This window comes from Amblyraja radiata, chromosome 9, assembly GCF_010909765.2.
Source record: "Amblyraja radiata isolate CabotCenter1 chromosome 9, sAmbRad1.1.pri, whole genome shotgun sequence".
NCBI lineage: Eukaryota > Metazoa > Chordata > Chondrichthyes > Rajiformes > Rajidae > Amblyraja > Amblyraja radiata.
The window spans coordinates 75,065,395-75,083,442 of record NC_045964.1 but is presented as its reverse complement, the minus strand read 5'-3'; the positions used below and the strand labels follow the sequence as shown (position 1 = coordinate 75,083,442).

The 18,048-nt window shown below is 40.2% G+C and overlaps 1 protein-coding gene across 2 annotated transcripts in view; it reads right to left on the bottom strand.

The window, feature by feature from the left end:
- Window positions 1-981: 981 nt before the first annotated feature.
- ppp2r5e (protein phosphatase 2 regulatory subunit B'epsilon) overlaps window positions 982-18,048 on the bottom strand; it is a 155,770-nt gene continuing 138,703 nt past the window's right edge. For both annotated transcript variants that reach the window (XM_033027774.1, XM_033027775.1), the window contains 4 exons: window positions 16,776-16,895; window positions 11,608-11,735; window positions 4,704-4,805; window positions 982-3,869 (listed from right to left, as the gene is read on the bottom strand). In XM_033027774.1, coding sequence (XP_032883665.1) covers window positions 3,776-3,869; window positions 4,704-4,805; window positions 11,608-11,735; window positions 16,776-16,895 — 444 coding nt within the window. In that variant the 3' untranslated portion in view covers window positions 982-3,775. The remainder of the gene's footprint in view (window positions 3,870-4,703; window positions 4,806-11,607; window positions 11,736-16,775; window positions 16,896-18,048) is intronic.

The following is an 18,048-nucleotide window of genomic DNA, read 5'->3' as shown; positions in this document are numbered from 1 at the left end:
ATAGTCCAGTCGGGACTATGTTGCACCAACACTTGCTTGTAGGTTAAGCTCTAAATTCACACAAATAACCAATTAGTTTTAAAGTAGCTCTTTTTATGTTGTACATGTTCTCCATAGGAAAGTAACTTTAATAATCAAACATTATTATCTCAATTTCATTGACTTCTTGCTGCATTTTGACTTGAACCACAACCCTGATGCAAAGAGAGAAATCCTCCCTTCCTTAATAGTAATATTTCAAGAGGTTGGATTGGTAATCCAGAATCAATGTAGGGGGACTGCTCTTAACCGGACTGAAGTGGGTAGCTTGGATGATGGTGAGAGAATGCTTCTTGTTCTGGTAAGAGCTAAAAGCTAACACTTTCTTCATCAGATCTTTTAATGATTTGGGTGACCTACTTGAGATCTTTTACTTAAGAGAAAGTAAATGTTACCACAAATAGTCAGCTGACAACATTGTCTAAGTCATTTGCTGAAATTTAATAGTAGGATGCAGGATTCTCTGCCAGAAACCATTTAAGGAATACTTTTCTTTATTAGAAGCTGTGTTGTATAAGGAAAGTTTCATTACATATTGTGGCATTTTATTATTAAACATGTGAAAAATCGATTATCAAGCATAGAAGCCAAAACGTTAATTTTAAATTTCACTTCCAATATAATTTTTCCGTTTTGAGATAAAAAGATTAAGCTCTGTGTGAATTACCCAAGGACGCTCTGAGCACATTTGTTGCATATTTTACCTTTAGACAGTTTATAAAATAATTTCTGGCCATAGATTGTATTAATACAGGGAGTTTAAAGCTACAGGGGTAACTTCAGATGTTTTAAATGTGAACCATCGTCCTGATGCCCAGCATTAACCTCTTTCAAATATTCCACATCAACTTTTCATAACAGGTACAAAGTGCTTGAAGCAATAAAGGTGAATTGTATGTACAAAATGGTCATGAAACGGAAAAATAAATCGAGTCACGTAAATTTTGAATTTGACTCTTTTAAATTTTGCAACGCTACTTCAGATAAGTACGTTTTTGATAAATATCAAATTATTTATACAATGTGCAGATAGTTCCATACAATTGCTTCAGAAGTGTAACTTCACAAAATTATTGCTCATTGAACTGTGCTTCATGTAATTTAGACTTCCTTGAGGAGAAGTTCTTTAGCATTTATTTGAAAAAGTAAAGCTGAGGTGAACCATACTTTGTTCAGTTTTCTACACAGGTGGATGGCTTTTTTGCATTAGTTTCAATCCCAATTCTCTGACAAGGAACAGAAGTACGAGACACACTAACATAGCTACATAAACCAATTGGTGTTCCAATATTAGACTTCAAAATAATCTAACCCACGTCTGTCATTGAGTGGTACACAGAAAAAAAGCTTCTCACATCAGTATGATGCTTCAGGTGATCCTAAATGAGAGAGCAGTTTAACATAAATGATTCTTGTATTAATATCTTATATTTAATCCAATGCCGCCTTGTTTAAAATACTTTTTGAATCAGTAGTTTTGACAAAGCAGGAAGGTTAACCTCAGTTTTAGGAACATAATTTACAGAATGTGTTTGACTCTTTACTGTACAATTATGCAACACTATACATAACTTACACACAGCAGGATTTTAATAATACTGCCAGAAATGGATAAGAAAAAAAGCAATTAAATTTTCCTTACAAAGAATCCTAAATGTGTAACATTGTCTTTTTTATATTTGATAAAGAAGGTAACACAAGAAAATCATTGATAAGATCTGTATTTTAAAACTCTGCAGTCATACATGAGCTTCTGATTACAGCCTATTTACAGTATTGATCCAAATATGGACCCAAGGGCATTCACACAGTAACCTGTCATGAAATACAGTAACCTGTCAGGAAATACAGTAACTGTTTTATGTTGGTATCAAACCACATACAACCAAAGTGCACTCAACAACACTTTGATTGCTTAAACACATGAGGCTACTGACTATAACAGACTAGAGTTCATCATCACATTCACCATTTATTACTCATCAAAAGCACTGTGAAGCCCACTTCAGTCTAGATTTATATCTCAACTTCCTTATAAAGTTGAATAATTTCTTTCATGCCCCACGTATCCCTGAAATCTCTTTATTTCTGCTCAAGATCTTTTTCTTTCGCTTCAGAGCATCACAAACAAAAAAGTAAATATCCATAACTAACACACCCACATCAATTTTCTGGTTACCTTTGCACCGTTAAAAGTGCAGCTCTGAAGTATATCTATTGTACAGTAACCAGTGCCAATTGAGTGCAAGTATTTTGCATCAAGTTTTGAAACAACGAGTGATTATTCAACAGCATATATTGCTTGATGAGGCAGTATCACGTTTGGCCCACTTTGCTCTTTTTCCAAAGATGAAATAAATCATATTAACACAGGTATCTGATTTCACAGGGGCAGCGAAAAGAGCAAGACTGAGGAAAACCCTGTGAAACTTAATGCTTATCTTCTTGTTGTTTTGAAAGTCTGAGGTGAGTTTCCTTGGTAGGTTGAGAACAGTGCAAGATGATGTGTATGTCAGAACTGCAGTAGGATTTAAAAAAAAACTACAAAAAAAGTTATTTTTTAAAACAAAGTTTTATACCGTACACTTTCCCACACCTGGTGGGATTTAAAAAGTAGTTTTATCAGAGTGGTGTGACACATGGAGCAATATAACACTGGTAGTGTAACATTCCAACCGGATCAACACAGTGCTCATTATGCCATAAGAAATTATGGCTCAATTCCTTACTGCTTCATTAGATTGAAAAAAGGTTAAGATGCATCTGGTATTAATGACTCCACTTAAAGTGGTTAGACACACAAACCCAAAGAATTCAGTGTTGTGCCACGCAACACTGAAGCATGGAATTTCATACGTACCATGAATAGTGCAGTAGAATATGCACTAATCATGAATTAGGGAAGTATGCACACTTTCATACAGAAAGCTAGTTGAATGAATTACTGATGTTTGGTGTAAATGTGAAATACAGCAGGTAAAAGGATATGTAGCTTATATTCCAATGAACAAGATATAGCCATCTTAAAATTTGGTTGGTTACTGTTGACATCTTGCTTATTCAGTTCTGCATCCAACCAAAACAATTATATATCTTTAGCAGATACTTCAATGTACAGTATACTGTATCTGTAGGAAGTGTATTTTAATACACTTCTAGTTTTAAAAAATGAACAGCATCTTAATGCACATGAACATTAACCTTTACACAGCTAGTATGCTGCGTGTAGAGGTATTTTAACACCACAAGGTTTAAAACCAACAAATTAAAAAGAAAACTTCCACAAACTTGTAAGAAAAACTTCCCTGTAACTATAAATTAAAATGCAGCAAAGTCACAGAGATAAGCAGAACACAATCTTCAGTCTAAAAAAAATATTTTCTTGCGGTCTGCCACCAGAGGTTAGCCAGACATCTGGGGATTTTGAAATAGCAATCTTCCTGGAGTATCTGTGCCAATGCAAAAGGATGTTTTTTTTCTTTAAAAAAAGTTAAAACAATGACTACATTTACAGAATAACTCTCAGACATCCATATGTGGTACAGGTTTTGTACTGGTGCCCCTCATTTTGCCATACTATTTAAACAGGAGAAAAGTTATATACAGTACTGTTACAGAACAGTCATTCATAATGAAACAGATGTGAAATCTACTGTAAAGTAGCACAGTACAGAAAACCATTGATCCATCTCTTACTACATAAATATACACCATGGAATATTAGTACCATGCTTCTTTAAGTTGAAATCCCTTTTTTTACACCTTTCTTTATTTCAAGAGCCCCCAATTTTTTCCAAAGTTCTTCCCGTTCCTTTTCCTTTTTCTTTTCTCTGAAAAATATTTTAATTTAGGATAAAATTTAGATCATAATCTCATTGCAAATTGGTATTTTCATAATGTACTGTAGTAAATTTTTTTTTTAAATATCTGAATTAACATCTTTGAATACCAACACACAATTCTCTAAACACAATTGCTACATCTACCAACATGTTACTACTCATTTGATTCTGGCAGTCAACACTGTATGGACATTTAGAATGTAGAAACAAGGAATAGCAAATGCTGGTTTACAGAAAAAGACAAAGTGTGAAGAAACATAGCGGGCCAGTAGCATCTCTGGAGAACATGAATACGTGACGTTACAGATAGGTGACATTTGGAGTCAGAACCCTTCTTCAGACTATGGAAGTTGGCAGTTTTGTCTTACACAGCAAGAAGCATTTGTGGTTGACTGCAGAGTGATATGAATGCCAGTCAGGAGAGGCATGCAATAGACAGCTCCATCCCTTGAACCCTTTAGGTTACAACAGTGGAATCTCAAGTAAGAAAAAAAGGACATCAAACATCTTCTCGACCAATATATTTATGCATAAAAGGGTATACATATGACAATATTCTTAATGATTGGATTAAGCATAGTTGGTGGTTGGGGAGGAACATAGTCGAGTCACAACGAGGTTGCTTTATAACATCCATTATTTTATCACAACTAGAATATTGTGCTTAGTTCTCCAGCTTCTGTTTCCACCCCCATCAAACCCATTGATTCACTCATCAGAAATCTGTGATGGTTTTGAGCAAATCCCACTTCAACTTGAGCGAATCCACAACTACACCTCAGAGTGCTTCAATTAAAGTAATTAAGAAAAAAGTAATCTTACTTTTGCCGATCTGCTTTGTAAGTTGCTGTCAGCTCATCAAACAAGGGACCGTTCATTTCCATAAAAGCCTTCAGTACATTGTAGACTAAAGCTACAATTGCCCTGGAGAATGCAGAATAATGTGGATCAATTGGCAAAGTGCTTATGAATCAAGTAGTTGAAAACTCAAGGATCAGGATTGAAAGAATAACACAGTCCTACTGTCTATTACCAGAAAAATAATTTGACAAGTTGTTTGCAAATACTTTTACAGCGCAATCAAACCTAAATATAAAATACATCTGGGGACACAAGGCTTGCAGCAGGAATGGCCCTGCAGTGCTGCTTGCAGCTGTCAGCAAGATCTTGGGTGATTTTCCATTGACACCTTTTCATCATCCCTATATCCCAAATTTTATTTGTATCAAAATATTTATTGCGACATTTTCAACATACTCTTATCTCAACACGTTGAGAGACTTCTGGAATTGAGAACCCAAATGATTCACAATCCTACCAATGAAGAAATGTGTTTCTTAAATGGAAAATCCACTACTGAGGTCACCCCTTACTGGCCCAAGGCTCCTTTAAACGAGTACTCCTAAAAAACTATTAGGAGATAAAGTCAAGATGTTCTAAACTCAAGAGTAAGTGGTTTGTCAGGATTTGTGGAGAGGAACAGGCCAACAACCCAAAACTATTTTAAAATGCAGTTATTTTGCGTTTAGCTCACTCTCATATTATTGAAGTAAACTGTTCACTGAGGCAAGTATAACCTTGGTGTAAAGGAGGGGCACATTTTTTCACCCAGATGATGGTGAGTGCCTGGAACGGCCTGCCAGGGATGGTGATTGAGGCAGATATGACAGCGACATTTACGAGAACAGCATGCAAATGACACACATCATTCCATTCAAAGACTGAACTGATCTTGGTCGGTGGGGGCGCTGTGAGTCAGCTGCCCTGCCAGCAGCGTGTTCGTTATTTCGACTTTTGGGGGGGGGGGTTTCGGTGTGTCTAAATGTTAGCTTAGGTGTCTCGTGGTGTGTCTCGTGTGGGGGGTGGTGGGGGGGGAAGGGGGGAAGCGCTTTTGATCGCCTCCTCGAAGGAGAGGCAACTTTTTCCATGTCGCCTCCCTCGCTGCCTAACAGCATGGATTGGAGCGGCCTTTCCTGGAGTCGGGCCCAGAGCTTCAGCAGCGGGTGCAGCGTGGGCTTTTCCATCGCGGAGCGGGCGAACCCTTGCCGCGGGTCGCCAGAGAGGAGTGCTCCGATCGCTGGCCTGGCGACTTTGGCATCATGGGGCTGTGGACTGCGGAGCTTCTAGCCACGGGCGTGGCATGGACTTGTCATCCGGAGTCTGGGATCTCCTGCGGCCTATAACATCCTGAAGCCGTGGTCTCCAGGAGGAAAGTGCTGATTCGGGCACTTCAAGCGGAGTCCCGACGTCGGAGGTTTGATCGTCCTGACGAGAGGGCCTGTACATCGGGCAGTCTGTAGTGTCGACTACGGAGGGTTTATGGCCCCGACCACGGATGAATAAAGGAGGAGGACTGACTGAACTTTGTTGCCTTCCACCACCGTGAACAATGCTGTGGTGGATGTTTGTGTTAAATTCTATTGTGTGTTGTTTTTAAGTGTATCGCTGCTGCAAATTCATTTCACTACACCTTCGGGTGCATGTGACCAATAAAATTGACTGACTTTTATCATTGCTCTGCATTGTTCACTAAACCTGTACCCCTGGCCCATAACTGCTTCTGCAGCCAGTTTTGCTAATACTATATTATTTGATTTCCAATTGTAGAAATTTGTGTGCATTTGACAATATACAAACCACATAACCAGTATCAAAGCACATTTCCCATCTAATTTAGTGCTTACTGCCTTTATAATTTTCTAGTCGCATAGCTACACCTTCCACAAGTGAACCTCCAGAATGGAAAAGAGAAGTTACCACTCTCTGGATTAATTGAGTAACTATAAACTTAATAGGATAAATCAAGAATTTAGATATCTAAAATAATTTAAATAACAAAAAAAATGGTTTTGCATTTATACAGTGCATTTCATAACCTGTGTCCAAAGTATTTTAAAGCAATTAAATTATTCTTCATTGCAGTCACTATTACAATGTAGGAAATGCAACAGCCGAAGATGAACACAGCAAGTTCCAATAGCAGTAATGTTCCAAAATAGAACTATTAAATTCTTACCTGTAACACAAAAGGGTTGTAAACAGTAGTCTACAGCTAATATATCAAAAACAAGTAAATTGTGTTGAATTTCAATGAATTTTAAAAAGTGCAAAAACAAAACGTCTTCCTAAGTCCCTACAGCAAACAAGTCATGGTTTATTTGGAGTTTGCGGTGTTCGATAACCGGATGGTTGTTGGGAAGAAGCTGTTCCTGAACTTGAACGTGGTACAGTTTTCAGACTCTATACCTTCTTCCCGATGGCAGGAGTGAAAAAGCATGACCAGGGTGGTGTGGGTCCTTGGTGATGCGGGCTGCCTTTAAGACAACGTTGCCTATAGATCCCTTCAATGGCGGGGAGCTCAGTATCCATGATGGACCGGGCAGTGTTTACCATTTTCTGTAATCTCCTTCATTCCTGGGCCTTTGAGCTGCCAAACCAGGCTGTGACGTTCAAGAAGTTCTATAGAAGTTCAAGACAGTATTTTTTCACTTTCTGAATCTCCTCAACCTTCTAAGGGAGAAGAGGTATTAATGGGCTTTCTTCATGATGCACCAATGTGCTGTGTCCAGGGCAGATCTTCAGAGATATGTAAACCCAGAATGTTGAAGTTGTCTCTCTCTACACCACCAACCAACTGATGACAACAGGTATCTGGATCCCCAGCTTTTCTCTTCTACAGGCAATCAGTTCCTTGGTTTTACCGACGTTGAGAGCAAGGTTGTTATTCTGACATCATTCAATCAGATGATCTATCTCCCTCCTATACTGTGAATCATAATTATCTGTAATTCAGCCAACAATGGTGGTGTTGTCAGCAAATTTAAAGATGAAACTGTATCTGGCTACACAGTCATGGATGTTAAGCAAGAAGCACAGGGGCTGAGCACACCCATGAAATGCCCCTGTGCTGATGATTATCAAGGAGGAAGTGTTGCCAATTTCTATCAATTGTGTTCTGTTGACGAGGAAGTCAAGGATCCAGTTAGAAACATAGACAACATAGAAAAATAGGTGCAGGACTAGGCCTTTCAACCCTTCGAGCCAGCACCGCCATTCAACATGATCATGGCTGATCAGCTAAAATCAGTACCCCGTTCCAACTTTTTCCCCATATCCCTTGATTCCTGTAGCCCTAAGAGCTAAATCAAACTCTCTCCTGATATAATCCAGTGAATTGGCCTCCACTGCCTTCTGTGGCAGAGAATTCCACAAATTCACAACTATTTGGGTGAAAAAAAATTTCCTCATCTGTCCTAAATGGCCTACCCCTTATTCTTAAACTGCGACCCCTGGTTCTGGACTCCCCCAACATCAGGAACATTTTTCCTGCATACAGCCTGTCCAATCCTTTAAGAATTTTATATGTTCCTATAAGATACCCTCTCATCCTTCTAAATTCCAGCGAATACAAGCCCAGTCGACCCATTCTTTCATCATATGTCAGTCCCTCCATCCCGGGAATTAACCTGGTGAACCTACGCTGCACTCCCTCAACAGCAATAATGTCCTTCCTCAAATTAGGAGACCAAAATTGCACACAATACTTCAAGTGCTGTCTCCAGGGCCCTGTAGAACTGCAGTAGGACCTCCTTGCTCCTAAACTCAAATCCTCTCGCACTTAAGGCCAACATGTCTTTGGCTTTCTTCACCGCCTTTTGTACCTGCATGCTTTCTTTCAGTGACTGATGTACAAGCACACCCAGGTCTCGTTGCACCTCCCATTCTCCTAATCTGACACCATTCAGATAATAATCTGCCTTCTTGTTCTTGCCACCAAAGTGGATAACCTCACATTTATCCACATTATACCACATCTGCCATGTATCTGCCCATTCACACAACCTATCTATCCAAGTCACCCTGCAGCCTCATAGCATCCTCATCACAGCTTACACTGCCACCCAGCTTTGTGTCATCCACAAACTTGGAGATGTTATATTTAACTTCCTCATCTAAATCGTTAATATATATTGTAAATAACGGGTCCCAGCACCGAGCCTTGCGGCACCCCAACGTTCACTGCCTGCCATTCTGAAATGGACCCGTTAATTCCTCTGCCTCACCTGGAAAGACTGTTTAGGTCCTTGGATGGTCGAGGGGGGAGGTAAAGGGACAAGTGTTGCATCGAGGGGGAAGGTAAAGGGGCAGGATTAGTAAAAGGACAGATTTAGGCAGAGGTTCACTTGCACCTCCTCCAACCTCACCTACTGTATCCGCTGTTCCAGGTACCCACTTCTCCACATCGGCGATACCAAGCGCAGGCTCAGCGATCGTTTTGCTGAACTGCTTCACTCAGTCAGTCTTAACCTATCTGATCTCCCGATGGCCCAGCACTTCACTTCCCCCTCCCATTCCCAATCTGACCTTTTTGTCCTGGGCCTCCTCCATTGTCAGAGTGAGGCCCAGCGTAAATCGAGGAACAGCATCTCATATTTCGCTTGGGTAGTTTACACCCCAGCGGTATAAACATTGACTTCCTAATTTCAGATAGCCCTTGCTTACTCTCTGCTTCCCCTTCCCAGTTCTCCCACTTGTCTTACTGTCTCCGCCTACATTCTATCTTTGTCCCGCCCCCTCCCCTGACATCAGTTTGAAGGGTCTCGACCCGAAACGTCACCAATTCCTTCTCTCCATAGATGCTGCCTCACCTGATGACTCAAGCATTTTGTGTCTACCTTCGATTTTACCAGCATCTGCAGTTCTTTATCCATGTCAATATCCTACCCTAAATACCATATGCTCTAATTTTGCACACTAATCTCCTGTGTGGGACCTTCTCTAACGCTTTTTGAAAGTTCAGATACACCACATCCACTGGCTCTCCCTTGTCCATTCTACTTGTTACATCCTCAACAAATTCTAGAAGATTAGTCAAGCATGATTTCCCCTTCATAAATCCATGCTGACTTTGACTAATCCTGTCACTGCTTTCCAACTGCGCTGTTATTACATCTTTAATAATCGACTCAAGCATTTTACCCCACTACCGATGTACGGCTAACTGGTCTATAATTCCCTGTTTTCTCTCTCCCTCCTTTCTTAAAAAGTGGAGTTACATTGGCCACCCTCCAGTCCACAGGAACTGATCCAGAGTCGAGGGAACATGGGAAAATTATCACCAATGCATCCACGATTTCTAGGGCCACCTCCTTGAGTACTCTGGGATGCAGACCATCAGGACCTGGGGATTTATCTGCCTTCAGTCCCAACAGTTTACCTAACACCATTTCCTGACTAATGTGGATTCCCTTCAGTTCCTCCCTCCCTCCAGATCCTCGGTCCCCTAGTATTTCTGGGAGATTGTTTGTGTCTTCCTTAATGAAGACAGAACCAAAGTACTCATATAACTGTTCTGCCATTTCCTTGTTTCCCCATTATAAATTCACTTCTCTCTGATTGTAAGGAACCTACATTTGTCTTCACTAATCTTTTCCTTTTTACATATCTAAAGAAGCTTTTAGTCAGTTTTTATATTCTCCACTAGCTTTCTTTCATGCTCTTTTTTCCCCTCTTAATTAACCCCTTGGTCCTCCCTCTGTTGAGTTCTAAATTTTTCCCAGTCCTCTGGTTTACTGCTTACTCTGGCCAATTTACATGCCTCTTTCTTGGATTCAGTTCCAAAGGATGTGTAGAGACCTAGTTCCCTATGCTCGGTGACAGGTTTGGAGAGGATGATGGTATTGGACATCAAGCTGTAGTCTATGAACAGTCTGATGTATGTTTTTATTGTCCAAGTGGTCCAGTGCAGAGTGGAAACCATCAGACCATCACACAAACCAACCTCCCTTCCATTGAGTAAGAAGGAACTGCAGATGCTGGTAAGGGTCTCGACGCGAATCGTCACCCATTCCTTCTCCAGAGATGGTGCCTGTGTCGCTGAATTACTCCAGTTTTGTGCCCATCTCCCTTTTATTGACTCAATTTATACCTCACGTTGCCTCGGCAAGGCCAGCTGCGTAATCAAGGATGAGTTGCACCCTGGCAACTCCCTCTTCTCCCCTCTCCCACCTCCAGATTCAGTGACTTCAGTTCTTCCCAGTTTCTTCAGTTTCAGTTTTTTCCCCAGCTGTTATCAGGCAACTGAATCATCCCACCACAACTAGAGAGCAGTGCTGAACCACTATCTACCTCATTGGTGACCCTCGGACTATCCTTGATCGGACTTTGCTGGCTTTACCTTGCACTAAATGTTATAATGTTTCTGTACTATAACTGGCTCAATTGTAATCATGTTTTGTCTTTCTGCTGACTGGTTCGCACAAAACAAAAGCTTTTCACTGTACCTCGGTACATGTGACAATAAACTGAACTGAAGGCAAATTTGAAGCGTATCCAGGTTCTTGCCAAGACAAGAGTTGATATTTGCCATAACCAATTTCTCAAAGCGTTTAATCACCACAGAAATCAGTCATTGAGGCATATTATCTCACTCTTCTTGGACCCCGGCATTATTGATGCCCTTTTAAAACAGGTGTTAACCTCAGACCTCAGTAATGAGAGGTTGAAGATGTTCGCAATATTTCCATAATGACCGAGTAATTCTTTTTACTATTTGGACTGAGGGATATTTATTGGTCAAATTTTCAGAAATGTCATGAGACGATCAGAGGCTACACGCTATTAAGTTCTGCCAAAGCAAGAAGACAGAAAGGTGAATTCAATTATAAGACAATGAAACAAGAAACGGCAACAGAAATATATTTGCTTTATATGCAAAAATACATACGGGTTCCAGTGTTCTTTGGAGATTCTATAGAGGCTGGGAAATATGATGGGGAGGATTGCAGCTGAATTTTCTTCTATCAAACTCATTATGTATTCATTGTTCCAGTAATAGAGTGCCCTCTCGGCCACCTTAAGGGGAAGAAAGTAAATAATCTTAAATTTAAGTAAATTAAAAAAAATTTAAAACACATTGGTTGATAGCAGTACGAATATTGGGCAGCATATAGAAAATATATTTCAATTCCAGATAGATCACTGATTTGTCAATTTACGATGACCAAGATGAACACCAATACGTCAGATAATTTAATTTTGTGGCAAGGCAACAAACAGAGGAAAGATTGTTAATCGTCTGCATACAGTCAACTCCATCAAGTAGATTGCTTATTGGAATATTATCAAATATCCCAGGAGATTAATACTAAATTACTCACCAATTCTGTCAGTCTCATTTATGTATCTCTATCATAATTTGACAAATCAGTGATAAATCAAAGATCTATTAATAGTGAACTGAAGCACTGAATGAACTTTACAACAAATGTAATTGTTGGGCAATCATCATATTTAAGTTTAATTATCGGTCAGCTTACTAATGGATACTGAGTTGGATGATCAGCCATGATCATATTGAATGGCGGTGCAGGCTCGAAGGGCCGAATGGCCTACTCCTGCACCTAATTTCTATGTTTCTATGTTTCTATGTTTACATTTAATAGCACTGTCAACAACTGAGAATCATTTGACTTAATTGGTGAAATGGCAAAATGGGTTATTTAATCCATTCTTTAACTGATAATTAGCATGAGGGCATATTTAATCAGGCTACCAGTAAGCGAACTTGGGCATCATTCATTTCCAGACCCTGACAGGTTTCACAACATGCCTGGTTCTATGATTTACCTGTCAGGATACCACAGCTGGCCACTGGGTGGAGCTGTACATGGCAGCCTCGCCAGCAGCCTGTCTCGTCCCTTTCTTCTTTTGTTGTTTTCAGTCTGTTTTTAATTGTAAGTTTTAGTGTATCTTTAGATTTTGTATTATGTGGTGGTGAGGGTGGGGGAAGAGTTGGAGGAAACCTTTTATTTCTTCCCTCGACGGAGATGCAACTTTTTCCATGTCGTATCTCCGTCTGCACTGCGGCCTTAATATCGTGGAGCTGGCGACCTTTGTTCGTGATTGGCTTCGGGAGCTCCAACCGCAGGAGCTTCGACCGGCTCGATCACGGAAGCCTCGATCACCCCGATGCGGGGGATTTGATCACCAACTGCGGGAGCTTCGATCGGCACGACTGCGGATGTTTCGATTGCCCCGACCGCGGGAGAAAAGGAGGAAAGACGGTAAATGTTATTTGCCTTCCATCGCAGTGGGGAATGTGAGGTCACCGAAAAAACAAGATGGACGTGCTGCCTGCACTGGTGAGGACTTGGGGGGAGTGCCGTGAGTGCAGTGATCTCGGTGTTTGCGGAGACATCGATCCATGAGGACATCCTGGAGTCTGGAGCGAGTGTGGACGGCTTTCTGACTGTTCAGGCGGACAGAGACTGCAGAGAAAGTGACAGCGGTCGGTACAACTCTGGCCACATCACGGTGAAGGAGAGTGTGTGTAGCTCGGACATTGAACTGATGGCTGTGGGTCTCCACTTATGCTGTGTGCCCTGGGGATACTCACACACCGCTGTGGTGGCTGTTTAAGTTTATGTTTAATCTTTATGTAGTTATGTCTCTTGCTTGTTTTTGTATGACTGTATGGCAAATCAAATTTCACTGTACCTCGGTACACATGACAATAAAGAACCATTGAACCATTGAAATCCAGAGATCTGTACCAAAGACATCATACTCCTTCAGCTCTTCCATTATCCAACAACAAAATCTGTTATATATTCAGCATCTTTACTGACTTCAAACACCCTGGATGTTTTGACATTTGCCAAGATTAGGCACCAAGTCACAAAAGAACTTCCCAGGACACATGAACCACAGTATGCTGGAAAAACAAAACTTTAGAGAAAGAATGAGGTAGAAAGATGAAGCGGTATATGTAAGAATAGAAGCAGGAGCAAGCCATTTGGTTCCTTGTATCTGTTGCAACATTCAATAAGATCACAGGCGATCTTCTACCTCAGTATCACTTTCTTGCATTAGCCCCATATCACTAGATTTAGAGATGGGGGTGAATTCCATTGCTTTAGACCTTGTCCACTGAAGGCATGACTGCCTATTGTAGAATAATTAAAATTAGGGATAACCAAAAAGGGTAGATATAGAAAAGCAGAGCATTCCAAGCATATTACAAAGATAAGAAAGAGTAAATTCATAAAGTAATTTGAAAACAAGCATGAGAACTTGAAACGGTGATGAAAATGGTTATGGATGATCAAGGTTCATTGAATTGCAACAGCACAGGAGGCTGCCATTTGGCCATCAAATCTGCTGACTGTGTAGTAGTCCTGTCAATCGGATTTCCCCACAGATTGAAAATGTTCTTGCCAATATCTACACTTTTTTCATAGGTCTTCCATTTCGCTGCAGATCAGAAACCACAAATTTGCATTTTCCAATTGTCATTAACCACATCTTGAATAGCTGACAGTGGTAACATTCAGGTCAGAGTAAAGCAGCAACATTTTAACAGTTTGTAGATATCTCAAAACATTTAAATCACCTTAAAACATGTGCATGGGTAGGAAAGCTTTAGTGGGATATGGGTCAAAGGCGGGGAAATGAGACTCGCTTAGAGGATACATCTTGGTTGGCACAGATGAGTTTGGCCGAAGGGCTTGTTTCCTAACGTTTCATGTAGTTAGTTTAAATATTTGAGGCTAGAAAAACTTGTAAATATGAGCCATGTGCAAAATAATGATAGAATATTTACGTGAAAATGAGCACAACCCTAATGCTAACCAAGTTTCTGAACAATCCAGGTCAATTCAGAGGGGGGGGGGGGGGGGTGTACTTCAAGATTACAGAGACTCATAAGACAATGTATTTTATTCTATTTGTATGGTTTTTCTGAAAGGTTTGATCACCAAGCAAACAAAGCTAAATGCACCAGCAGCCACACTATATTTTTATTCTGATGTTCTAAGGGGTGATGTTTAATATATACAGTGCCCTCTATAATGTTTGGGACAAATACCCGTCCTTTATTTATTTGCCTCTGTACTCCATAATTTGAGATTTGTAATAGAAAAGAAATCACTTGTGGTTAAATTGCACATTGTCAGATTTTATTAAATGGTATTTTAAAACATTTTGGTTTCACCATGTAGAAATTACAGCTGTGTTTATACATAGTCCCCCCATTTCAGGGCACCATAATGTTTGTGAGACATGGTGTTTGTGTTTGTAATTGCTCAGGTCTTTCCTAGTCTTTCCTCCAGTCTTTCCATCACCTTTGGAAACTTTTATTGCTGTTTATCAACATGAGGACCAATGTTGTGCCAATGAAAGTCAAAGAAGCCATTATGAGACTGAGAAACAAAAATAAAACTGAGAGACATCAGCCAAACCTTAGGTTTACCAAAATCAACTTGGAACAGCATTAAGAAGAGAGCTTCTGCCTAATCACAAAGGGACTGGCAGGCCAAGGAAGACCTCCACAGCTGATGAGAGAAGAATTCTCTCTATAATAAAGCAAAATCCCCAAACACCTGTCCGACAGATCAGAAACACTCTTCAGGAGTCAGGTGTGGATTTGTCAATGACCACTGTCCGCAGAAGACTTCATGAACAGAAATACAGAGGCTACACTGCAAGACGCAAACCACTGGTTAGCTGCAAAAATAGGATGGCCAGGTTACAGTTTGTCAAGAAGTACTTAAAAGAGCAACCACAGTTCTGGAAAAAGGTCTTGTGGACAAGTGAAACGAAGATTAACTCATATCAGAATGATGGCAAGAAGTGAAAGAACTGCCCAAGATCCAAAGCATACCACCTCATCTGTGAAACACGGTGGTGGTGGTGTTATGCCTGTGTATGTATGGCTGCTGAAGGTACAGGCTCACTTATCTTCATTGATGATACAACTGTTGATGGTTGCAGCATAATGAATTCAGAAGTGTATAGACACATCCTATCTGCTCAAGTTCAAACAAATGCCTCAAAACGCATTAGCCGATGGTTCATTCTACAGCAAGACAATGATCCCAAACATAGTGCTTAAGCAACAAAGGAGTTTTTCAAAGCTAAAAAATGGTCATTTCTTAAGTGGCCAAGTCAATCACCCGATCTGAACCCAATTGAGCATACCTTTTATATGCTGAAGAGAAAACCGATGGGGACTAGCCCACAAAACAAGCATAAACTAAAGATGGCTGCAATACAGGCCTGGCAGAGCATCACCAGAGAAGACACCCAGCAACTGGTGATGTCCATGAATCGCAGACTTCAAGCAGTCATTGCATGCAAAGCATATGCAACAAAATACTAAACATGACTACTTTCATTTACATGACATCGCTGTGTCCCAAACATTATGGTGTCCTGGAAATGGGGGGGGGGGGGGGGGGGGGGACTATGTATAAACACTGCTGTAATTTCTACATGGTGAAATCAAAATGTATAAAAATGGCCTTTATTAAAATCTGACAATGTGCACTTTAACCACATATGATTTCTCTATTACAAATCTCAAATTGTGGAGTACAGAGGCAAATAAATAAATGATGGGTCTTTGTCCCAAACATTATGGAGGGCACTGTATGTGGAAATAATGAAAAGTGCTGCAGTTGTGTTACTGTCTTTAAGCACCCCGGTTCGATCCTGACTACAAGTGCTGTCTGTACGGAGTTTGTACGTTCTCCCTGTGACTGCATGGGTTTTCTTCGGGTGCTCCGGTATCCTCCCACATTCCAAATACGTAGAAGTTTACAGGCTTTGGTAAAAGATTGTAAATTATCCCTAGCGCGTTGGATAGTGCAAGTGTATGGGGATCGTTGGTCAGCGTGGACTCAGTGGGCTGAAGTGCCTGATTCCGTGCTGTATCTCTAAACTAAACTAAAATACTGTGCATTCCAATCTGTCCATACTGCATACTAATCTGTTGTTGTTAACTTACTGCATGCTCCTTAGTGCATTCACAGAAAACAGTGTACATTCACGTCGCCAGGTTTGATGTACAACCAGCAATAATGCTTTACATAGAAGGTACTTCAACCAACTAACCTGGAAATGGGGACTGGAAACACATTTGGAAATTTGCTTGAAGAGCGGATCCTGAATTTTTACAAACTGTGCAGGCTCGATAACATCTAGGATTTCTTCCATTTCTCCAAGAAACATGACCTGGTTTAGAAAAAAGTTATATAAAATAATTAATTTCCAGCACTTTGAGTAACACGATATTTTTCTGGTATAATTATCTAACATTACACACTTAAATGTGTTGAATTTCAATAGTCACCAGATCTTTTGCAAATTAATTCCTCTAAACACCACCCCTCAAAGGGTCCACTATTGGAAGTTATCAATAACAAGTTATAACAAGAGCGAATGATGCTGTTTTAATTTACACAACTTATCCTGCTTTAATTCATCAGAGGATGGGTTTATATTGGTAAATTGATTGACAATGGTCTCATCAATCTCTCGCTTAACACCCCCCCTCCCCCTTCCTAGAGGTTAATGATGTTGGTGCACGGTTGATGATGGATGCTCCAAGAACTTAGTGTGCTCTTGGGGCATCATGTTAATGAAAGTACCATTCTTATGGACACACTTTCTTGAAATGGGAACTGGATTGAATGCACAATCGCAGGCCGGGGACAAACCTATAATTTTCTGAGGTGCAGTTATATGTTCTTAATAGGCAAGTCATTATGGATCCCAGTGCACCAAGCTACCTCCTGGTTTTGAATTTATTCCGGTCATGTTTTACCCTCTAAAACAAAATTATACTTTCATTTGCAGATGTTCTAGGACAGTGCATACATTCTGACATGTGCAAAAAATAGTTTGGTCATTTTGTTATTTGGCATATAAATCATTAAAACATTGCTTTGAATGTTTTAATGATTTACTAATCTCTCCTTAATCTTTACTAATCATAATTTTCAGCACTGAAAGAGCAATGAAAACACACTACAAAATTTATCATTATTGCTCATTTAAAACATTTCCATACTTAATGTGAAATCAATATAAAAATTGCTATTTCATAAGGAGGAGCACGTTTCGAGCATTTAGTTGAGTTTAGATATACAGCATGGAAATAGGACCTACAGCCCACCAAGTCCACGCTGAACATCAATCACCTTTTCTCACTAGTTCAATGTTACCTCATTTTTGCATCCACTCCCTATTCTCTAGGGGCAATGTACAGAAGCCAATTAACCTACAAACCCATATCTTTTGGATATGGGAGGAAACCGGCGTACCCGGGGGAAACACACAGTCACAGGGGCAATGTGCAAACTCCACACAGACAGTACCCAAGGTC